At 40.9% G+C, this 25,818-nt stretch overlaps 1 protein-coding gene across 1 annotated transcript in view; it reads left to right on the top strand.

Moving 5' to 3' along the window:
- Positions 1–25,818, top strand: part of ptprn2 (protein tyrosine phosphatase receptor type N2) — a 127,933-nt gene that overhangs the window by 30,793 nt on the left and 71,322 nt on the right. The window contains exons 5-10 of the mRNA XM_044176772.1: positions 2,139–2,583; positions 2,780–3,076; positions 3,338–3,378; positions 3,968–4,392; positions 7,587–7,673; positions 13,987–14,066. Coding sequence (XP_044032707.1) covers positions 2,139–2,583; positions 2,780–3,076; positions 3,338–3,378; positions 3,968–4,392; positions 7,587–7,673; positions 13,987–14,066 — 1,375 coding nt within the window. The remainder of the gene's footprint in view (positions 1–2,138; positions 2,584–2,779; positions 3,077–3,337; positions 3,379–3,967; positions 4,393–7,586; positions 7,674–13,986; positions 14,067–25,818) is intronic.

The following is a 25,818-nucleotide window of genomic DNA, read 5'->3' as shown; positions in this document are numbered from 1 at the left end:
TTCCTATTTCTTTTGAAAATGAGTCAGTATGTCTTTTGCCGGGGTCGCCCTCTTGTCCCTGCATGGCTTTTGTTTCTTGCTTTCTGTCTTCTCCTCCCTCTCCCACTGAGACGGGACCCTTCTATACAAAGATCTTCCATTACCTCTTTACATTATTCAATGCTCATATTTAGGGTGGAACCCCCGGCTTTGTGTGAAATGTGCTCTGTATCCTTCATAGCCGGGCTGCTTCCTGCTGCTGTGTCAGTGCAGCCATAATGCAAAGTTGAAGAGTTCAGGACCTTCCTTATTGATGAGATGAGGTCCTTTATTGTGTAGTGTGATGGAAAAAGGCAAACATGGTTAGCTTGAATGGCAGAGCACCCCTGTCTCGCTGTACTAATGCCATTATGGCCTCTCAGTATGCTGGGCTTGGAAAGACTGACATTTTCTCTATATACATTTGAAGGACAGAAAATGGCACCAAGGGAGATAGCTAGTATTAGTGCGGCAGTGACATGGATAATAATGCTGCTCAGTGGATCGGATATACTGTATGCTGAATTGAAGCGTGGGCCCTTATGATTCCGATGAGAAGAAAGATTTCTCTTCCTCACAGAGAGAAGAAAGGATGAAATTACACATTTTGGTGCCAATATTAATACCAACGACAATGCCAAATGGTTAAAAGGCCTCTATATGCCAGTGCATTGTAATGTAAACACATGTCAAATATAAACTCATATGGCTAACTCTGAAATCAGATGACTCATCATTTTCTCTTTTTAGATAAGGGATTGCTGCTACTTCTCTGACAGAAGGGATGTGCTTTTAAAGTTTGTTGTGTTGTGGAAATACATGAAATTACTCTTTGAGTGACACTATCTCATCTATAATTTCCATAATGTAATTTCCAAGGGCAGTTGTCTTTGATCTAGAATCCCTATTCATATCCTGTCCTGTCTAGTTGAGCCCAGGTTGCTTCTCTTTTTATACTAAAGCCTGTCACAACAATGCTGACCCAGCACAACCCATCTAATGTTCTCATGGGGGAAAAAAAAACTATTGCATTGCTGAAGCTAGGTTGAAGATTAATCATATGAATGTTGTCACTTTAGCTTTACAGAAATGAACAAAACTACAGCCATGCTAGCAGTTCTGTGAGGCTGCACTCGAGCACAGCAGGGCTTTTATGCTAAATGCTAACTTTAGCATGCTAACATGTTCACAATGACAATGGTAACATGCTGATGTTTGGCAGGTATAACATTTACCATGTTCACCATCTTAGTTTAGCTTGTTAGTATGCTAACATTTGCTAATTAGCACTAAACACAAACAGCTGAGGCTGATGGGGATGTCATTCGTTTTGCAGGTATTTGGTCATAAACGCCAAATTAAGATTTTGGTGTTATAAGGAACATGGACATAGTTACACAGAAGAAAAAAAAGTTAATAAAATTTATCAGTTCATCATGTACAATGGCAATCCATTCAACAGTTGTGAAGACATTTCAGTCTTAACCACAAATGTAAATCGTGGTGGCACTAGAGGAAATGTCAGGGGATCACCAAATTCATTTGGATATATTATCTGGGCACCATGAATGTCTGACAGTCCATCCCATAGTTGCAGAGATATATCAGTCTGGACCAAAGGGGTGGATCAATTGTCAGACCATCAGCCGTCTCTATAGCCACGTCCCAAGCATGGCTAAAAATGAAGTTTGACATATTATCAAAATTAGAATCAGAAAAACTTTATTGATCCCCGAGGGGAAACTCTTTTGTTCCAGCAGCTCATTATTACGTCAGTATTGACTGGAATAGAAGTACTAAGCAAAAAATATAATACACTATAATACAGGTCAGATAAATTAAGTACCAAGTGGGTATAGGTATAAAATTAAAACAAGTGTAAAGTACAAAGTGGATTTACCGGTTGATGATAAGTATGTATGGTATAATAATACAGTGTAATAATACAAGTAGTGAGTAATAGTGCATGAACTGTCAAGTTAAGTGGAGCCTATTAAGATTATAATGAGAAGGTGGATATTGCACAGTAGTAATAGAAGTATGAATAGATATCAATAAATAGGGAATTTTATTTTATTAACAATGCTTTAAATGTGCTAAGTGGGCATTTCGTGTTGTAGAATGAAGACATCAAGTCTGATGGTCATTTGGAGTCAAAACCCCAGCAGGGCTGGAAGGAGACCACTCTCTACAGCCTTCATAAAGGAGACGGCCAGCCTCCAGTCACCAAAGTCTTCACCCAGAGTGGAGAGGGCAGACACCCCAAGCTCAGTACAACGTACTCTAACCGGGACCCAGGAAGGAGCAAACTGCTAGCCAGCCAGCTGGAACGCCTTCTTGCCGAGGTACGAAGCACTCAGCAGGGCGCCCCAGGTGGAAAGGCTGCGTGGCCCAAAGGAAAGCTCCACTACCTCAGCTTTATCCGGCCAGCTCCGAGTTACCACGCAGAGCCGCAGTCTCAGGTGGCTTTTGGCTCCAAAACCCAACGGCCTAATCTAGATAGACTTCTGCTCAAGGCCGGATCAAACCGAATGACCGCCAAAGAGCCTCTTAGTGTCGTGGATGGTAAGATCAGCTTTTTTAGTGTTTGTTATAGATATTTCACACTCTGGCCTTTATATTTGCACAATATTCCTAATTTTTGTGTTTGTTTGTTTGCCAAATTTGCCAAATTGTGGGGTTTTTTTTTTACATTTAAATTATATTAAAATGTACTCTTAGTACGATTATGGGTTCTCATTCTTCTCTTTTTCCTGTCCAGAGCGATTCATCCAGAATATGGTGAACCAGCTGGGAAGGCACAGCATCGACATGGAGGCTTTGATGGGCAAAGACCTGGACCAGCTGGCTGAGGTCATCACAGGAACTCTGCAGGAGGTGGATGAGAAGCGGCCTGTGGTTGGGGCACAGCCAGGACCAGGAGCCGCTGACTCCAGGGAGGACAAGGAGGCCAACAGGGAGCCACTGGCAGCCATGCAACTGAATCAAGACCAGGACCTGAAATCAGACAAAGGGCAGGAAATAAACCAGAAGGACATACTGAGAATGAAACAGCAAGGTGGGTGTTTGTTCTGTTGAGAAAGAGAATACAAGCTGGCAATGTTTAGAGTTGCTATGTGTATATTTTCTGTCATAGATATAAAAAGTATAAGGCATTCTAAATGTAATAATGCTTTGTTTGTGTAATCCTCATAGAAAGTGCTGCCAAATGTATATTTGAGTCTTTAATTTTGAGTCATAACTGTTTTTTCTTTTCTAAATACAAAAGAGAACTTCAGTTTTCACACAATCTACTCACATACATTGTGTTTGTTTCCAGGCCAACAAATAGACGGTGCAGACAAAGAGCCTGTTGACAAGGTGAATTTAAAATTACTCTGCTCAACCAACAAATTGGTTTCTGAGGGAGCGAGACATGTCCAAACTTACACTTTATTCACTTTCAAATGCTACTTCAAATAGGGATGATTTGAAAGTTGTGCAGACTAACATTTAGTGTTAAATTATTATAACTTAAAAGCAAAACTCACAACTACAGGATCTTAAAATAACTCATATGAGTTTTGTCTAACTTCAATATTTTCATTAACTTTAAAAGTGATATGAATTAAAATAGTTTTTCATGATGCCATGAATCTTGTGTTCAACTTTTAGTAAGTAAGTAAAGCTACTGAATGCGGCCTTTAATAATTTGTAAGGAAAAAGGATTTCATTAGACTTTGGACCAGCATTCAGACATAGAAACATCAGTGAATGCAACACAAATTCATACCTTTTCAAAGATTGACATATCCAATAGAATTTAAGTCTCCATTCAAGGTATTAATTAATTCTTCCTCAGAACTTGATAAATGCTCTTCTAAAAGGAAACTAAAAGTAATATATAGGTAGAATGAAGTAGAAAATGCCTTCACTATTCTAAAGAGAAATTGTTTTTGATTCAACACAGCATGCAGCGTTCTTCTCCAAGCTGCTGGATTACCTCAACCTGGAGCCCTTCGGTGATGCTCCACAGGTCAACATTGAGTCACCAGCTCCCCTCCAGAAAATGGTCGGGCTGGAGAGTGTCCAAAGCCGGACGACACAGGGCCAAGTTCCTGTACCCCACCGCTGGGAGGAGAAGACCATGGCCGTGCCTGCGAAGGAAGGCTCTACCCTGCGTTTAACCGGTGGTGCAGTGGCGCCTGATGCTCAGGTGGACTCAGAGATCCAGAAGTGGATGCAGGGGCATCAGGCCCCAGCAGGGAAAAAGCAGCTGGAGGAGCCGCAGAAGAAGGACATGAGAGTCAAAACTCAGCTGGTCCATGTGGGGGTGAAGGAGTTTTCCAGCAGAGGGAAGGACAGACACTTTGGCTACATTATCACCGGCTCAGAGTGAGTATGATTCAGATAGACATTATTACGTATTAATATTAGAATGATCAGATTGTAATATAATTTTAAATCATAATATTCAGAATCAATATCATATGTTTTAGCCAAGAAAGTTCACACAGACAATATAAGGTTTGGTGCTTCACTTCTGAAAACAGAATTACTAAGTGTAGTTTATAGAAAATAAGCAGAAATTGAGTAAATAGATAGTGGTTGACTCAATATTTATGTATTATAAATAATACATACAAATAATAATTATTATCCAAAAATAATGAATCTTTTTTTTTTTAAGATTATTTTTTGGGCATTTTTGCCTTTATTTGACAGTACAGCTGAAGAGACAGACAGGAAAGGTGGGAGAGAGAGAGAGGGGATGACATGCAGCAAAGGGCCGCGGGTTGGAATCGAACCCGGGCCGCTGCGGTAAGGACTCAGCCTTCTCTATTAAATATGGGGTGGTTAGCAGTGTGAACTGACCGCTTGCACCTAAATTCATTAAAGTAACTTCATTAAGTTCAGACTAGGTGCCTTTTATTAGAATGTTTAGGCATTTTATTCTATTACTGTTTGTGTTTTGTGTTGTTTGGTATGTGTGTATGTTTGTTTGGTATGTGTGTATGTTTTCCTGTTTAACTGTGTGTATTTGTATAAAGGTCCCTCTAAGGACGAGTGTTATACTGCATATGGTGTGGTTTGGGACATTGGCCAATGATATGTACTTGTCCCAATAAAAATGAACACTTAATAAATGAATACAACTGCCTAAAAAACAGCATTACTTTGAATTTTAGAGTATAAAATAGAGAGACACGTTGTGGCAGCTGTCCTGGCAACATTTTAGATGTAGACTTAACTGTAGCTTTGCGTTATACTGTTGACAGCAGTGCTGACACCGACAATAGATTGATCTACTGTATGTCAGTAACCTCTTTTACCTTAGTCATTGTCCTCAAAAACTTACGTGCAAAAAGCATCACCAACAACCTTGTAAAAGCTACTCTCTCATTCTTAAGTGGTTGTTATCAACTGACTTGATGGTGTAGCTCGCAGCTTCATATTATAGTTTATTGCTCCACTCACCAGTTGTCAGCCGTACTGTTGGCCCTGTTTCAAAGCAGGCTCATTTTACATACCTTAATACCAAGCATATGTCTGATTTGTTCGGTTACTTAAAACTGCCTTTGAGAGATGCAATTTCTGTCAAAACCACCCATATATTCATGTCTTTATGGAAAAGAATACTGTAGTTTGGAATCCTAAGTGTGCGTTGCACCTGATTACAATAGAATGGATGATAAATCCCTCAGTGTGTGGGTATTACTGTGCCGTATTACAGCTTTAATGATGATACTTTGTCTGGAAGGGTAGCCAAGTTCTTCATCTCCTTCTCTCTCACCTCTCAGGCAGCTCAGGCTCAGCAAAGATAAGTTTCTATCGACTGTGTATTCGCCCCTGGCCCTCTCTCAAATCCCTTTATGGCGTTATCAAGTCCGGTTTCAGTGGGTTGTCCTTCACCTGTTCAACAGACGTGGGCTCATAAAGGTCCGATGGGCACAATCTTTGTCACCTTATTGCCACACGTATAGAGACACAGATTAAGACGTAAACACACAATATAGTTGAGTATGCGTCAGGGGAAAGAAACAGGTCACCTTCTGAATGATATATCTCCACATCCTCCTCCTCGTCTATCCTCAGCCCACCGAGCGGACACCTATAGTTGGCCTATAGAGGTGTCTGCATTTGCTGCAGACCTCATGATTGCATGGTTGTTATCCCCAGCTCCTTCGCACCCTGCAGAGAGGCTACGCAAACCTGCTTATCTGACAGCTCCTGACATTGTGGTGGTGGTAGTGGGGGGTTTGGGGAATAGGGAGGGGAAGTATGTGGAGGAGGAAAGTGGAAAGGTATGGATAGAAGAGAAAGAGACAGAGGAAAAACCCAAGGGGAAAAGTGCTAGCATCAACAACCAAGTCACTCCTGGAGCTCTCCAGTTGCTAGAATTACCGCAGAGGGATGCAAACGTGTCTGGAATTGCTTCTGTGAATCTTTAACTTTCAAAACCCCTCAAAAAGTGAAGAAAAAAGAGCCACCCACTCTCTCAAAGGTGGAGTGAATCAGCCGCTTATCCACAGCACACTGTTCTGTGTTCTGTTAGAAAAAAAGCTGCTGTAGTGGCTGTGGTGTCAAATGCAGGATAAACAAAATATCTCAGCACAATGTTTAACTTGAATATGTTGAGGGGATGCTGAGTATCTGAAAAAAGAAAACATATAACTGATAATGCACTCAGTACCCAGTGCTGCATGGAATTGGTTCCCAGTTCATTTCACATTTCTCTGCTATGGAGTGGTAACAAAATTCGCACAATGTCTCATTATGATCCATGACTTTTTGGTGCATGTCACCTTGCAGTCACTTGGCAGTCTCAGTGATTCCAGGTTAAGCTGTCAGCAATAAAGTAGCTTTCTGTGTTTGTGTGTGTGTATGCCCTTCTCATTTCCTCCATCCAGCGCGTTGGCCTGCAGATTGCCTTTGTTTGGTCTATTTCCTTGGCGATTTACTCTCTGAGTGAGAGAGCAGCCACGGTCTGAGCAGAGATGAGGCATGGCTTTATCAGACCACCATTACACTTCACCTCCATTCCATTTGCACCTTATTATTCTCATCTCACCGCGAGGGAGCGTGCGTGCCCGTGTGTTTGTGTACTTTGTGTTATCATGTTTTTACTTTGAGTGTATGTGCGCGCGCAGGAAAGAAAGTGAATGTACGCGAAGAAAAAGAAAGATGAGAGAAGGAAAGGGAGAGAAAGGCGCGTCCATATGATACAGCCATTACACCTCATGCAGGTTCCATTTGCACCTTATTGTTTGTCTCATTGCTGGAAAAAAGCAGGTGATTTACCAAGCCTGAAGAGGCAGCTGATCCCTTTTCCCTTGGCACGGCTCTTTGTGTGTTTGTTTGTGTTTGTGCCTGCCTGTGTGTCTGTCTACGAGTGTGTAGATGTGTGCAGTACATCTATTCAGACAACCGTAGCTTTTGCTTGTGTGCAATGACCCATTTGTGGGTATGAATTGTGGCAGCATCTCCCTAAAAAAAATAGCATTTTAACGGCTGAATAGCTGCGTGTATCTTGTATGGGTATGGACCTCCAAATGTGATGCCCAGTTGTTTGTGTGTTTCTCCCCCAGCTCCCTCACCACTGACCAGGGCTCGGACCTGATGGAGCGGCTGGCGCAGAGGCTGAACCTCCACGCCGCAGACCTCACTCAGCTCTCGTATGTACAGACACAAACATGCCATACCAGCCCACATTGTCAGAAATAATGATTTACTTTGCAGTTTACAAGCCATACGTCGCATAAAGGATAATTGGACACATTTAAAGCATTTGAAACGTTTTTGTTTTGGGCTTTTGAGCTCGGGGAAACAGAGTGAAGGTTGTCCAGACTCTGCAAGGACTGTTTGTGTGAAAATGCTGTTCCACACTGCCAGAGACTGTAGGCGTTTGTTGTTTTTCTGACCTTTTGGAGTGTTTGACTTCTCACAGGGAGAGAAATCAGGTCTAATTACCTCCAGACACATACTGATGTCTCCATTGTATTCAAAACACTGCCTCGCCACTATTGTCACTGTACACCTTGTCAAAAGAGAGCAGTCAAGCCATCAAACGACTCTCAGTTAGACACAAAAAGTGGAAGAGAGAAAGGAAAGCAGCAGTGGATCGAGAGCTGGAAATAGAGAAAGTAGACCAGCAGGAGACGGTTAATATATTAATGAGCGGGCGAACTGTCCTTGAACTCGGGCTGGTTTGTGCTTGTACCATGGTTCTGCTGTACATTTGGTGTCAGACCATGTAGGAGGCAGAGAAGATGTGTTCACCTAAGATCTGACAAGCCTTTCAAGACGCTCCTGCAGGAGAAGTGAAGTCTGGGTGGTTCAGTAACACCCGCAGCACATGAACACCAAAGCCGGTGCACTGCAGTCTGCGGCTGCACTGTAACTGTACAGAGTATTCTGGCTCGGATAATAGCTACTGAGAGGGAAAACTGTCTGACAGCACTCCGTGTCTAGTGTTCAACATTGAAAATACACACAGTGACCTCAAAATAAATAAATCTTTTAAATTCAAGCTTTTAGTTTTTATGAGCAAGAACACCAGGATATGTCATCATGCTGGCACTGATTGAGTTAATCTTGTTATCACACCTGTCATTTCGTATCACTCAGAATCAACTCCTGATGCACATAATGATTGATGGCGTTTTCTGGATGGTCAGAATCAGAATCAGAATCAGAAATACTTTATTGATCCCCGTAGGGAAACTCTTTGTTACAGTAGCTCGCCTTTACGTCAGTGCACACAGGAGAAAGTACTAGCAAACAATATGATACACTATAAAACACTATAAAAACAGGTCAGAAAATAAATTAAGTATCAGGTCGGTAAAGTATAAGATAATTTAAGTGTCAAGTACCAAGTGGGTTTACTGGTTGATGATGATAGTACAGTATAATAATACAATGTAACAAAATAAGTAATAAGCAGATGTGCATGTACTGTCGAGAGTAATAGAGGTATATAATATTAATAACAATAAATAAGAAAAACTAACATGGGAAAACTAATATTGCATGGGAGTAGTACACAGAATATTGCACAATTATTCAATTATGGCAGAGATGTAATGATCAATGTCCAGTTTAGTGACCTAGGGTCATACAGACTAACCCTTAGAGGGAGGAGTTAAAGAGTTTGGAGTAGGTGGGAGACACTGTCCAAGATGGCGTGTAGTTTGGCGAGCATCCTCCTCTCTGACACCACCGCCAGAGAGTCCAGCTCCACCCCCACAATGTCACTGGCCTTATGGATCAGTTTGTTGAGTCTGTTTGCGTCCGCTACCTTCAACCTGCTGCCCCAGCATGCAACAGCAAACAGGATAGCACTGGCCACCACAGACTCATAAAACATATTCAGCATTGTCCGGCAGATGTTGAAGGACCTCAGCCTCCTCAGAAAATAGAGGCGGCTCTGGCCCTTCCTGTAAACAGCTTGAGTGTTCTTGGTCCAGTCCAGTTTGTTATCTAAGTGTACTCCCAGGTACTTGTAGTCCTCCACAATGTCCACACTGACCCCCTGGATGGAAACCGGGGTCACTGGTGCCTTGGCCCATCAGATGGTGATGAATAACCAGTGACATTCTTGCAGTGCACAATCATTGATATGTCCAGTGGTGGAAAAAGTATTCAGATCCTAGTAGTAGTAACACTACAACATACTAATAGTACTTATAGAAGTTTTATTAGCGAAATGTTGTAAGTATCCAAAGTAAAAGTACTCATTTTGCACAATGACACCTTTCAAAGTGGTATATATTTACTACATATTATATTAATGGAAAATTATTTATTGCTGGTTATTATTATTTGTGATGAAAATGGCTCATTGATAAATCAATATTATCCTTTATCGACATTCAGTGGAATCTTATCATGGCAATACAAACATACTGTATTTTGTTATCATTCTACAAGATTGAGTTATGATTCTGAGCACATTTTTATTGAATTTAATTTCATTATTTCATGTGATTTTGTATACATTTGCATATATTGTTGTCAGAAAAACACTCAATATCGTGATAACGATTCCAACCATATCACCCAGCCTTACTGATGCATTAATGCAGAGGTTTTCAAACTGTGAGGCACGCCTCCCCAGGCGGGAATTTTGACACAATTTGCATCAAAATTAGTCCTCCTTCTCTGAGTCATAACTGAGTCACATTTGAACACACAGACATGATACACATATTTTTAGCTTCGATGTGACTTACACTTTCCGAAGATATAATTAACTCCAATGTCCATTGCGATTAAATCTGCTTAGAAATCATAGAAAATAAGACACTCCTTATAACTCCAGAACTTGCCTGAGAATCAGCACGTTTCTTCAGTATCAAAGTAATCCACTGATAGTTGTCTGTTCATCCATGGGTATGTTGTAAACAGGAACTGCTAATAGCTAATTTGGCATACTTTTAATGGAGCCAATTTGCCAAAATTGCAGTTGTCTCAATTTTGTCTGTGTGTGTGTCTGTGTGTCTGTGTGTGTGTGTGTGTGTGTGTGTGTGTGTGTGTGTGTGAGGGGGCATTAACATGTAAGCAGCATTTTAATGTTGTATCTGGTTGAGGTGAAGCTATTTCTATTTATATTACGTTGTAGTTTCATCTTTTTAAAAAAATTATGTTTATTAATAGTGCAAGAAAAGGAAGACATATATGAGACATGGCAAGACAAGAGAGAGAAACAACAACAAAAAGGATAGAAATACAGATAAGCTCCCGTAATTACCTGAGAAAAATTTAATAGTAACATTTAGATTTTCTTATACGAACATGAGTAGGTGTATGTGTGTGTAAAGGAGTTGTGTAAGGAAATAGGGGAAGGAGAAAGAGAGAGAGAAGAAAGGAATGAAAACAAGGGGGATTAACAATAATAACAATTATTAGAATAATCGGGACAGAGAAGAGAAAAAACAAAATAAAAAGGCTCCTAGGGGGTCGGGGCCCCGGGGACGAAGTGTTGGGGTGGAAATGGGACGGGTCAGGACAGAGTTTTATTTATTTGTTTACTTATTTATCCATTTCTAATTTATTCCCCCTGTCTTTAATCCATTTATTTATCTATTTTGGTTTTATTTTGTTTTGATTTTTTTGTTTTTTCTTTTTTTTCCCTCTTCCTCCTTCTTTGTACTTGCGTTCTTTGCTTTCTCCTTGCTGCAGTTTCATCCAACAAAGCATCATATTTTAGGAGCAGTTTTGTTTGTAAAATCAGAATCTTTAAAGTAACTAATACGTATAAATGTCAAATAAATGTATATAATAATAATATTTTCCTCTTTCTTCTCGCATAAAATAGGAATACTCAAGTACAGTACTTGAGTAAATGTACTTTTTTCCACCACTACATACATCCTTGATCACAGTGCGTTAAAGCTGTTAAGCCAGTGTAAAAGCCACATACAGATGCCTTAAATGAAGCTTCCACACCTTATTACACCTCATTTTGATAACAATATTCTATACAGAAGACAAATACAGAAAATGTCCTCTTTGTTGGGCTTGTTTATCCCCGTTCTCTTTCCTTTTACAAAGTAATGAAAGCGCATTCATGTAGAAATAGCCGAGCTGGAGGACGTGACGCAAGCCCATTGTGCCTCTTGCTGTGTGGCCACGGCAGGTGAGTGTTTGAAAGCCTCTGTCTGAATATGAGTCGGCTCGAGTACGAGAGATGGGTCAGAGCACACCGCCCTGCTTCGGGGCCCGCTCGCTTCTCACTCGCTCTGATGAGCCCTGATAGGAAGACTGGAGAAGAGATACTCAAATATGACAACATGTAGGCAGAGAAGAATTTCAGACAGAGAATATGAGAAGAGGAGGCTGGAGGTTTCGATGTTGAGATTTTCAGACGCTGACACACAATTATGTTCGAGTCTGCTACTACAGTAATCAGCACAGAATATTCCCTTTTCAAAAGAGATTTGAAATAGTAGTTTTGTGATGATGACGATGGGCTGGGGTATAATATGTGCCTTTTTCAGATGACGTAAGTGTTTTACTCGTCAGAAACACTAGGGGGAGTGGGATGCACACTCACAAGTCCATCCTCACACACAGTTTGTGCAGGCACACACGCACACATCCCATGCCAATATCCCGCCAACCAGACTGCACATACACACTCATCACGTCCCAGCAGCAGAGCTAATATGAAGTCCAAGCTTACACATCCGATAACACAAGAGGCAGTGTGAAGTCCTCCAGATAACTTATCTGTCTTAACTTCATCTCCCAACTGTGCTAGTGTTTTCCTCCTAGTATATTTAAATAGGGTTTGTGTGGCTTGGAAAAAAAAAATCACGTCAGTTCAATTTGAGATGCATTGAGATCTCTGGCAGAATACTTTCGGTCAGGGAGAATGGAGGCAGAGGTAAAGATTGTGGAAATATTGACATTTACGAGAGCAAACAGAGCCCAGGTGAAGGCATTAGAGAAGGACATATTTCTTTTGGAGCTGTGTGTGTGTGTGTGTGTGTGTGTGTGTGTGATCATCTTCACAAATGCATCGGTGCACGGTTGGGTCCCTCTGTCTGGCAGTATCGGCTCATATATTGCCCCTGGCCGAGGGAGTGTAGCTGCTTCTGTAGCGGGCTGACTGATGGTGAGTGGGTCTGGGTCACAGCACTCTGGCAGTCTGATGAATCTCCCTCTCTGTCATACAGTCTGCAGAAGTACACTAAAAATGTATGTACACTTTCCAGGACTTAACTGTGAAGACATGATGACGTACTGTAATGGATTAGTGATTTGTGCCATGTGTTCATCAGTATCGCAGTCATCACTGGTTTAATTTTGACAAAACTTGAGGAAAATGATCTCACTGCTACATTACAGCATTCAGAATTACCCCGATTGGCCCATTGGGGAACTACAATTACAGCTCAAAACAATGTACCATATTTGTTACTGATTGGCCCCGACAGGGTCTTCATCATTTGTGGGGGATGACATGCCTATTGTTGCTTTGTTGAAACCTGTTTTGAAAGACAGCCCTCCTTAGGACTATGAAGTTGCTGTTTATTTGTTATTTTGGCTGTCAAAAATGCTCTCTTTTGAGCTTCTTACAAAATTAGTTTTCATTTGGGATTTTAGGAGGTTCCAGTAGACATGAGTAGTATTTTTTCTTTACACATTGCTTCAAAATACACAGCTAAATACGCTGTTTATCCTGACTACTGCTGGGAGTTATTACAGAGTCTGGTGGGGTGGTTAGATTTTATTTCATGGCTGACCTCAGGGACCTTAAACATTTATTCTGCTCCAGTGAGAGAAGTCTGTTGCTGACTCCTGACCAGACAAAGGAGAATATAAGCACAGTGACTAGAGGGAGGTTACTGTAGGTGAAAAGAAAACAAGGTGCTCAGCCGATGACTGTACTTTTGGCCAAATTCAAACTGAAAAGGAAAGGTTAATTCATGATGATTCACATCTCTTTCAGAAATACGGGATCTAGTACTACTACTAGAGACTACAGCGTCTCTTCGCATCATTCACACCTTTTATTTGTGCATTTTGTCAATGTTGATGCTGACATAGTTACACCTTAAAGCATTCAACATTTTTGGGAAATGCTCTTTTTTCCTTGTTTCTGAGAGCTTGATGAAAAGATTGATACCAAGTCTCATAGCTGTCCAGTGAATATGAAGCTACAGCCAGCAGCTGGTTAGCTTAGATAAGCACAAAGACTGGAAACAGGGAGATACAGCTAGCCTGTTTTTGTCCAAAGGTAACAAAATCCACCTAATAGCACCTCCAAAGGTCACTAATTAACAGGTTACACCTTGTTTAATCTGCACAAAAACTGAACTTTTGTCTCCAGATTTGTGCTTAACTGACAGATATGAGAGTGTCATCGATCTTCTCAGCTATCTCTTGGCAACAAAGCAAATAAGCATATTTCCCACAATGTCAAACAATTACTTTAAATACAACTGCTCATTTTGTTCTTTCTTTGCTGTTTTTCTGCAGTGTCTTGGGTCCAGCATTGACTTTCAGAATTGGCCCCAACCCCAAGAACGTGACCACTGCAGATCTGGTTCAAGTTGCAGGTAAGAGCAGTCTATATTTTTTCTTATATCACCTATCACACGATGAGCCTGTTGACAGCCTTCATTGCGATTCATCTCATTTTCACTAGCCAGACCACTCTGTCACCGTCTGCGCTTCTGTAAATGAGAACACAGATTAGTCTCTCCAGATACAGTAGATAGGCTGGTGTTCATCTTGTTCAGACAAACCCCTGTCCCAAAGAAGATTATCAACAGTGTGCAATGACAGATGACCATCAGTTACTGAGATGATGAGTCTAGTGTGCACACTTCTCCTGTCCACACACATACACACACAAACACACACACATACACACTCATATACAGTGTACAGGACACCTTATTTGGTCTTCTATTATGTGCAACAGGCTGACAGGTTGAAACAGGTTTGCACCAGCCAATCAGTTAGAGTATATACTCCTGTGTTTGTGTGTGTGTGTTTGTGTGTGTGTGTGTGTGTGTGTGTGTGTGTGTGTGTGTGTGTGTGTGTGTGTGCCTGCATGTATGCACTTGTTTGATGTAGACTGATGGAGAGCTGTCACCCACAGAAAGGAGGGTTGTCAGTATGCACTGCCTCCGCTCCCCTGTTCATTGTCTGCACTCCGATCTGCCCGACGCTGTTGCCGGTGTGTGTGTGTTGGATGTGTGTCAGATGTGTGTCGATGTCCTTGCTTTGGTCGGAAATGACTTTGAGAAGCACAGCAATACTCCCAACAGTCAATATCATCCAATATCACCCCACTGGAATCAACATGGTGGTGTTGTTATTGGCTGAAATGTGTTGCTGCTCCAGTTTTTCTGCGCAGCAACATTTTTTGGCACCAACTCGTTTCCTATTAGGGATGTACTGGATGATGGCTGATGATACAGATTTACTGCAAGAAAGGTTCAGCCGGGGGTTGAGCTTTGCACATGTGTGTGTTTGGATTACTAGTGTGTATCTGTGTGTATCCCTCACCTAAGGCTGCACAATATGGTAAAAAATCATATTGCGATTATTTTACCAAATATTACGATTGCAATATGATTCACGATTAGTGGGAATGATCATTTTTACATCACAATTTTCATTTTCACTGAAAAACTATTAAAATCATGATGATGTGACATTTGTTGGGGTCTGTACCAAACAAACATGTTTTCTTACATCTGGAGAACAAGATTTGTAGGTCAGGGCATCTCTGCAGCACTACAATACTTCATTATACAGCTGTTTTGTCACACATTTTACCTTTATCAAAAAATTGCAGCTTCTGCGATTCGGATATGGCACTTGACCATATTGCGATTTCGATTATATTTCGATTAATTGTGCAGACCTACCCTCACACTGTCAACCCACTTTTGCAATGTTTGTTTAACAAAATGATCAAATGAAAAATATATTACCTCTTCTGCATGAGGTGTACTAATTATACTGTATCATAACATCCTGTGTTTTTTTGCTTCCTTTTTACATCCCTTTCCTACTTCTTCATCTCTCTTTTTTTCCCTCCTCTCTGACTGACTTTGATGAGGTGGCGTGTGGTGAGAGCTAATGACAGGCATGAGCAGGGCTAAAATGTCAGACCAAATGTTAAGTCAACATGATCATCAGCCTGAGCCATGTTGATGAATTATGAATACAGCCCACTCGAATAGTGATTCGTAAAAGGCGACGGAAGGAGCTTATCAAACAACTTATGGTTCGGATGCATCAAAGTTGTCGTTCAATCCCGACTGGCCGTGGGTTGCAGCTCTGACATGTATTAAAAATGTAAAAATGGCACTTGGAGATAGCAGAGTGGTTAAATCCTTTTTCTTTGGAGCTTTCTTATGTGTGCCCCCACTGACCTTAGATCAAATCCTGCTAGAGCTTTATCTCCTGAGCTCTCCTCCTACCGTGTTGCCCCCCCTCTATTTCCACCAGAGTGTGAAGTGGAGTGGAATTCCCACTCCCCCCATGATATTAGAAACAATGTGAAGTGAATGCAGAAACTCTCCTTTTAGTGTTTCAAATCCTTTTCTAGCTATATTCCAACTCCAAATATGCATGCATGACATTGAGTTCAATACAATATGGCAATGGCATAGTGGTTTCAAAGTGGTTACCAGGTTGTGGCGCAACAGCGTGGTTTAAGTGGAATCTGAAAATAAAACTGACACCCACATGCAGTGGCCACCTGGGTAATCCTGGTTGACCATTGCCTTATGTGTGACTGTGCATAAATGGCGTGGCCTCTTAATGAACTCATCAAAACCCCTGCTGTATTCTGTGCTCAACCTGCTGCTGAGAGCCTGCACAGCATGCTTTATAGCAGTCAGTTAAACGAGAAAACCAAAAAGTAGAAGTAGTAGAATGCTTCAGAAAATTGAGCAATAATATTCTTATTTATAGTTGATTAATAACCATTTATTAATATAGCACCTTTCAAAAACAGACATCACAAAGTGCTTCACAATTGAATATCTTCTACATAGCAATGGTAGGAGATATCTTTAAAATAACTTATTATCTGCCAGAGAGGAAGCATGTAAAATTCAAACAGAATTGGACCCTGGACAAAACCTTGGGGAAAACCACAAGACAGCGTTTCATTTGATGAGGCATAGTTATGAACTGTAACTGAAAGGCAAGAGGAGGACCACTCCAAGGTTTATCCAGAGATACCCACTCACTTCCTGAGCCTCTCAACCAAGATACAGTGGTCCACAGTATCAAAAGCAGCATTGTGATCCAATAGTACCAACACAGAACATTCTCCTGCATCACTGTTCATCAAGAGATCATTTGAGACTCTCAGAAGAGATGTTTTGGTTGAGTGCAACCGACGGAAGCCAGACTGAAACTTGTCAATAATGTTGTGCTCATCTAAGACAGCTGTAAACTGCTTAGCAACCAGTTTTTCTAAGACCTTAGCTATAGAAGGTAACTTGGAAATAAGCCTGTAGTTCTGGTGCACAGAAGGGTCAAGATTTGTTTTTCTGAGAAGTGGTTTAATAACAGCTAGATATCAAATAGTTATTGATTGTGGTTACAATGTCAAGGGGACTAGAGGAGGTTAACATATTACTAACCAGATTGGTGAGCTCTTGTAGTGAGATTGGATCAGCTGAAAAAATTGGAACACCAGTTGAGTGACAGTGTTACTGATGGTGTCAAACAAGATTTTGGGAACTATGTCGACTATTAGATACAAGGTTTTGAAAAGTAGGTTGCTCTGGCATCCTTAACCATGTTATTAAAGTGGAAACAGACAACTTTTCAATTCCCCAACCTCCACCCCAAGTGGTATTATTGTTTGCGACGCTGTCGCAAAGACACCACTGACGCTTTCCATTTTCCTCAGAGCCTAGCTCCATGAAGAAATGATCAACAACATTTTGGAAATAAGAGAGAAGAAAGAAGCATGTTCATTGAAAAAGGTAAACTGAAATTGTCACAATTTTATATTGAATTTGGGAACAGGCAAAAGTTGTTGTAATGATATGCATTGCATAGTAATAATATAGTTTGAGTAACGTTCAAGTAATTACTGCAAGGGTTGGCATCAGGGTGGAGGGGGGAGTAACGTTAGAAGACAACATCAGGTGAAAAAGCGTGAGTTTGTTTATTCATTTAGTCTAAAATGGAGACATGAAAGCAGATAGAAATTCTTTAGTATGTGTTGAGAAAAGCGAACTGGGTTAGCTACCGTAGCTAAAGGGAAAAGAAGCCCATTAGGTATCAAAAGACCAGTTTATTCAGGTAGTATACTCAATGCAACTAAAACGTACTCTGATATAAGTAGTGTCATCAGATGTGCCTGTGTAATATTCCAGATTTATCATATAGCAATAAGACAATAGAAAGAGGTTTGTGCCATAAATCGAGCCTTAATTTTTCCGAGGAAAATCGTGCCCGGTGGCAGACAGAATAGCATAGTGAAAGCGAGGCTTATAGGGAACCAGACTAAACGCGGATAGTGTCATTATTCTATAGTCAATACACCGTGGAATCAGTATTTACTTCATAATAAGTTAAAGCAAACAAGTAATCTCAGCTTCACCTGGACTCTGGCCCTTGTCCCTCACTTCCTTCAGTGTCTGCGGGATCGCTGGCTGCAGGTACGAATGGGGGCAACAAAGATTGTGAACCCATAGATTTGGAACACTATGATCCACCATAGAGCTCTGATGTTTGTAAGAGGCTGGCAATCACACACCCGAGCAGCAAGTCCATAGTTAACAAATAGAAGAACAAACAGAGCAACACACAGCTTAAAACAGGTATGATCACTCATTTATCATCGGAATAAGAATGCACACCCATGCTGTATTTATACTCAAATGCTGCTTTATAGATTTGTATATATTATTGCTGGGTTTATTTCCATTATCAGTTATTCTGCTTTTTTTTTAATTAATCATTTAGTCTGTAAAATATCAGAAAAAAGTCAAATCAACATTTTCCCATCACCCAAGGTGATGTCTTCAATTCTTTAGTCCCAAAAAAAATCCAAAACCTTAATTTTTTTTAGATATTTTACGGTGATATATTTTGTATAGGAAAATCAATTTGTAAGAGAAAATAAATAAATCCTAACATTTAAGAAGCTGGAAGTAACAAATGTTCTTGATTTTTGCTTAAATGACATAAAATCGATTATCACAATTGTAGTTGATGAATTTTCCTGTTGGAAAACTACTTGGAATATTGTACATTTAATGTGAATGGCTGTGATTAGTTTTTATATGTTATACTTGTATATACATACTGTACATGTCCATTCAGATGCAACAGTATATTAAACCTTTACTGGTGTTATCTTGAATGTATTGTGGAGCGTCTGAAGGAGGTTAATATGGCTCTGCTACATTCTGCTGTCCATCTATCTGCCCATCAGTTCTATTTTATGTGTTCAATAGACAAAGAATAGACAAAGAGACTCGGTTGAAAGGCATGGACAGTATAGAGGAGATTTGATAACTCATTGAAAAGCATCTTTTGGGCAGCAGGTTCTTAGCGGCTGTGTGGTGAAAGGCCTGCTGGGAGGTCTGACTGTATTAGTGGAGGTAGAGGCTCTTGTGTTCTGCTCAACTGGAAAACCGCAGGACAAAGACCCGCACTGCCTAATCCCTGCTCGGCTGCAAAACAAAAGAGAAAGCTGCTGCTTTATCAAAACTACAAGGCATTCTGTGTGTCCGTGTTTGTGTGTGCGGATGTGTGCATGTTTGTGTGTGTGATTTTTTTCTTCTTTTTTTTGCAGCTGTGTTCATGCTGTGCCAAGAAAATGATTTATTCAATATTTGATGAAGTGGCAACCAAGCTGTTAAAACCAATGTTGAAATGTGTTGTTTAGAACTCAACTTTTTTTGCCTTCTTGCTTCCTCTCAATCTCGATGTGATTTCTAAACATGTAAATCACCTTCAGTTGTGGGAAACTGGATCTGCCAGAGTTGCTTTTGCTCACTGTAAAGCAACATTTTGTAGCTGATGATGGATTTGATGTTTCCACTTGCATGTTTGTACACATTACAGTGTGTAGGTGGATTCATGTGTAGGAAGGGTGTTTTTGCTTCATGAAGTGTCTATAATTATGTCCTGTCATTATTTGTTTAATTGATGGTATAGATGTTGATCGCTCATCTCCCAGATTTGCAACACATTTGTGTGATAATTACCCTTCATTTTTTAGCTTTCTAATTAATGTTTTGGTTGTTATATAATGTTATTTAGTTGGTCAGCAGGTTATGTGAGTGTTTGATATGAAAATTGATGCCTGGTGACTCGACCACTGTCTACCAACTGTGGTCAAGGATGAGCAGGCCCAACACCATGGTGAGCGAGTGTATATGTGTGGGTTAAGAGAGGCTGGTAGGTGGTGGGAGGGAGCTGGGTGAGGACACACCTATTGTCTTGCCTGTCACGGCTGGGCGACCCCGGAGCCCCTCGGAGGCCCCAAAGGCCCCAGAGGCCAGGCCACAGCAATGAGTCCGCAGGCCCCCAGGCCGTGAGAACCCCGGCCCTGGTCAATGAGCGCTGGGAGCCTGGGGACCCTGGGAGCAACTGGCTGGGCCATCTGGACTAGAGAGCAGAGACCCTGACACACGGCTGTCACCCGAGGGAGACACGCAGAGACATGGACGTAAACAATGTCTGCCCCCATGTTTCTGCCTCTTCTTCTGTCTATCTGCCTCAGTGACACACACACACACACACTCACACTCACATGTGAGTGACAGCGGAGAGGAGATCAGGGGAGAGTAAGAAGGAAAATGTTGGTGAGAAAATTCCTGTGTTTTGGGAAAATGCCAATTAATGCGTGTTTCCATCCACTACGAATATTAGGAGTTGGGTGCATCGAGATCAACACTTGGTGACGCTAATTTTCCAGTCGGGTGCCATTAAACCATTGCAGAAGAAAATGGTGCCACGAGATGACATGATAAAAGGGCGGCAGTCAAACCTCAAACAAACAAAAACGATGTGGAAAACAGGATTGAAATGTGGCATTTATGTTTGTTTCATGTATTCATTTGAAGAACGTTAGTCTCCTCACCGCTCCACACAAATCTGACATTTTCATCAGCCGCAATTTTTCGTCTCTTCAGTGGAGCAAAAGCTTCAGTGGACTTTTAAGTCACACGCTTCATGTATGTCATGATTTATTCGCTAAGACTGTTTCCATTGTGCTTTGTTGCATTGTGTTTTTATTGATACATCAACTTTTCCACCTCAGCCAAGCGTTAAAACTGTTTTGCGATATTTCGTTTTGATCGTTTTTTTCCCCTGGTGTTTCCACTCAGGTTTTTAAACCGCAAATTGAAAATGTGCATAAAAACAGATGGATGGAAACGCACTTACTGAGAAGTTTGCCTTAAAGCCAAAAGGAGAGACTTTTATACTTTGTGGGCAGATGTACTCCGCCCACACTAGGTCTATTGTTTTGTTTCTAAAAACATAAGAGAGCCAGCCTAAATATAACTGGGTTTCTTTTCTATCTTACTCCACTTGTCTCCATCTGTCTGCCTGATTCTGTCTGTCTGTCTTTTCCGTGGGAAGGCCTGGTACTCTCTCTGATCTGCTTGCAGGCGCGCACGCACACACACACACACACACACACACACACACACACACACACACACACACTCACACACACACACACACACACACCCATGCAGACAACTCTAAAGTGAAAACATGGTAGCTGTGGCTGCATAATGGTGCTGGCTACCATTTGAGTGGTGAGTGGTAGTCTTTTCCAGCTGAGCAGATTAGCATAGATCTCCCACGCAGACAGAGTTGACCTTCACTCTGGCAAACACTTGTCAAAATGCCAACGATAATTACCTGCTCTCTTCGCAAACAGCACAATAGTTTATCCACCTTCATCTCAGGCATGGAGGATGGATCTGTAGTGCTATAGTTGCCTGTTTTCGGACATACACTGTTTGTAAAGGTAATATAAGCCGCAGGGCTTCTTATGTGACACAGGTGTGTGTCTGGTTTCTGCTTGATATTGTAATATTTACCATGCGGAAGTCAGCAAGCTGCCAGAGGCTAAAGAAATAAGTGTGAATTAAATTTTCTGAATGTTGCCACCGCTTTCAATATGCTCGTGTCCAAGCACAGTGTTTATACGGCTGAAGTGAAATTAATTTTGTCAGCATGGGTTTGCACGATCCAGAAACATGTCAAGAAAACCTGTATTTTGTTTTGTTTTTTTCAGTACAACAGAGCTCAGCGGCATCTGTCTCGGATGCCTGATTGTCTGTGTGTTCATGCCTTAACATCTGTATCACTGAGCGTAGAGGTCAGAAAACAACCCCCCCCCCGGTGCTCTCTCTCCTCCTCGTCACTGACTGCCCTCTCTGGTTGAGTGCTTGAATGTGCTCAGTTCGGTGATCAAAGTCTTCCTCAGTCTCTTCTCCTCCATCGCCCCTGGCTCTTTGCGTGTGTGTGTGTGTGAGAAAGTGTGTGTGTGTCATCCAGCTACAAGCCCAGCTTTCAGTCGTCTAAACCGTCAGTCTCACTATCTTCTTTCAGTCTCAGTAGTACCCTGCCAGGCTCCCTTGCATCATCTTCCCCTCTGCTAGAGGGCACACACACTCACACTTACACACACACGCACACACACACACACACACACACACAAACATAAATGCACAATGATGCTTATTCGATATGACACATCTCACTCTTCTGTCTTCCTTAGCATTTATGCATTGTTGATCTCAGAAACTTCCGCTGTCTGTTGCAATAGGTAAACCGCAATTTATTCACTCCACACATGCATGCGTTTGTGTGTGTGCATGTGTTTCCTTGCTGCAGGATCCTAGATAACCAGAGCTGTGTGAGTCACAGCAAACCGCTAAATATTTCGCTTTGTTTTGGTGGAAACTTTTCGTCTCTACAGGGTGTCAGATGTCTTTTTAATTCCAAGGTCACAATGCTTCATCCCCATTTGTTTATTTATTTTTACTTTTATTTTTTTTTCTATTTTTACTCTTGTCTCTTCTAGTGCCTCCAGAAAGAGAAAATATCTCAAAATGTCAAAGACAGCTATTAGAAATGCTCTAACAGGGCATTCTGGCATCTGGAAAACAGTCTAAAACATCTAGTTTTTATCCATGACCCTGGCCCAGAGATCGAGCTTTCATCAGCCACTGATTCTTTGTGCTCGTCTCACAGAAAAAGGTGTCATGTGGAAACGTTTGCTATTATGTTGAGGAGCCAAGAATGTTCCAACCGATGAATTGGGCTGTGTCTTACACTCCCCTTTATCCTGTTTATCCTTTTCAGTCGTGCTCTTTCCCGTTCTTGCTCTTTCTCCATGCTCTCCTGCTCTTAGTTATTCCTGCCTCCTTTCCTTCAGTATTATCCCTGCACCTCAGTGTAGGGTCAGGGCTGCACTGCTCCTGTAAACATATTTACTGTGTCAACATTGCTGTTGCGAAGCAGCTGAAGACAGTAACAGGTGCCTGTCAACAGCCGGCCAGATCTCTAGTGCATTAAAGGATCTTTGCTGTAGACGAGGATTAGTGTCGCCTGGCATTGTTTGTTTGCTAATTCCATCTCCAAGGTATTTGTGGAAAATAGGCATGAATAATTGAAAGCAATTTCTAGTGGACGAAACGAAGCTATCAGCGAATGGAGGGAGATTAATGAGTAGGGGGTGAAACACATCGCAAATTGGAACAACAGAGCAACCTTTCTCAGACACCCAGAGAGACCCTGAGTTCGTAAACAAAAATTGAATATGCATTGTTTCATCGTGAAAAAAAAGCATTGAAATGAGAAAGACATGGATTGAGAAAGGAATACAGCAATATGTTTTAATGTGAGGTGTGACAAAGCATGATGCTGTGGTATTAAGGTACCTTCACAATTGCCAATACTGAGCATTTTTAAATTGAATCAACAAATTGTCTGTCATACAATGTATTTTGATAAAAATCCAACTTTCTGACAAGGTCATGAATATATTTGTCTAAACTCCTGGTCTAAATCCATAAGTAACACTTGGCATCTTTGCACCTGTGTTCTTGGCAGCAGAGTTTGATTCTCTTACTTTAGTCTTACTTTTAACATGTACGTTTTTAACGACGTGACGCCATCATAATTCTGCATCATCAGTCCCTATACACCTATGTGGACCACACAATCACTGGATAAGGACTATTTTTCTGTCCTCATAGTAAGTGAAATGTAATTTTGTGGCAGAGCTTTTTCCTGTCATGCACTTTGGGGCCACTTGGTTTAATCAATGATGTTGGATCCATGAATTCTTTAAATCCAGGCTGAAGACATATTTTTAGTTGCTATTAGTAATTAGCCTATTAGCCTTCCTTAGTTCCTAATGTTGCAAATCAATGAGTGAGATTGCTACAGTATTTGGCAATATCTGATTTTTAGCCAGCATCATGTTGGGTCTAGGAATTTTTGTTGGTTTGTCAACCACTTTGGTCCAGACTGAAATATCCTATTGTATGGATTGCCATTAAAATTTTGTACAGACACTCGAATGTTGGTATGTTACACACTAAACTAAAATGGTTATCATGGTAAACATTATACCTGCTAAATATCAGCATGTTAGCATGCTGACGTTAGCATTTAGCTTAAAGCACCGCTGTGGCTGAGTACAGCCTCACAGAGCTGCTAGTCTTCTTCTATGATTGTTAATTCGCTGTTTTTGTCGTAAACAGACATTCCCATCTGTCTTAATCTATAAACTTTTTATGTTTTTCAACTGATTTTCCTGAAAAGTAACTATATCACAATAGATATCAGTATTGCAATATACTGTATAATATACATATACTCTAATATTTTATTCATATTATACATGCATTGGACTTCTCCATTAAGAGCTTATTTCTACTTGATATTCCACATTTTGAAGATAATATAAGACCCAGGAGTTTCTCTAAAGATTTGCAGTCACACTGAGTGAACATGAAAAACTAATGAATATGTCATTTGTGTATTTGTTTGGTACAAACAGTTTCAGTTTGCAGGGACTCGTCATTTTGTGACTCCAAATTTTTACAATTGATCTTCTCTGGATTTGAGTGTTGATGACGCGATTTTTATCTGACCAAGGACTTTACCATGATCTCATTTCCAGCTGAGCCAGGCAGCATGGCTGACAACAATGCATTTTCTCACACATGGTGGTGAACTTCATAACACAATGGCTCACTAGCTTCATGTTTTATGAACTGACAAAACAGCACATTTTGCCACAAAGTCGTAATGATGATTAGCTGTCTCTGAGAGAGTCACACATCAGAGTTTTCTCTGTGCATCTAAGTAGAATGTGCTAAAGTAAAATGATATATATAAATGAATATTTGTTCACAAAGACAAGAAAATTTAGATGATTTGCTTTCAAAAACTTTCCAGAGCCTTGTTACTGCAGCCACCTTTGGGATCTTTGTGTTTTGTATTCTTTGTCACTACTCTACTCAATAAACTACAGGAGCTGAAGGCACACAAGCTGTCTGACCATAGAGATGGTGAATACTTGTTCAATTCTGCGGGTTTAAGCACCATGTTGAGCAGAAAATCCAACCTCCTCTTCGGTTCTGCCACCACCACTACTCTCTTATTCCCCTTTCGCTTCATCCCTACCCCTCCACCCCGCATCTCGATATCCCCCCATCCCTTCATCTTCCATGCCTGTACCCTCAGTGAATGCTGTGAGAGACCGTGTGCTGATGGCCCTCATGTCGAGAACAGCAGGTACTTGTGCTTCGTGTTTGTTGAATGCACTGTGGTTTGTACACTTGATGGGTGCTACTTTATGAGGCAGCAGATACAAACAGCTATGTAAATGAGCTTCTTCCCATTTCCTGCTATGAGTCATAATTCAATAAAAGAAAAGTATTATAAAAATTTGAAACCTTTCCCATTATACTGTACTGAAAAAGTTTTTGGTTTATAGAAAGGTTTAGTTGTTGGCTTTATGGTCCTGTTTGTCTGGAAATAATGCCTTCATCCAAAGTAGTAACGCGCAACTAGATCACATTACTTTTTACTGCACATAATGACAATGCAGATCTCTTTGTCTCACATTTCTTGAAACAGATGAAATTGTCTCACCCCTTAAGCAGAAATTTTACTTAAGATAATCACATTTTTAGGACTCAATAATAGTCCAAATGACTTAAGAGTAAGGGTAAGAATATGTTTTCTTTATGTGTAACATTTAAAGCGGCATTAAAGCCGCTATATATGGACTATATATATGGACTTTCAAAATTTTCTCACGTATTTTAGGCAATT

This window comes from Siniperca chuatsi, linkage group LG19, assembly GCF_020085105.1.
Source record: "Siniperca chuatsi isolate FFG_IHB_CAS linkage group LG19, ASM2008510v1, whole genome shotgun sequence".
NCBI lineage: Eukaryota > Metazoa > Chordata > Actinopteri > Centrarchiformes > Sinipercidae > Siniperca > Siniperca chuatsi.
The sequence above is the reverse complement of the archived record's forward strand: the minus strand, read 5'-3'. Positions and strand labels throughout refer to the sequence as shown.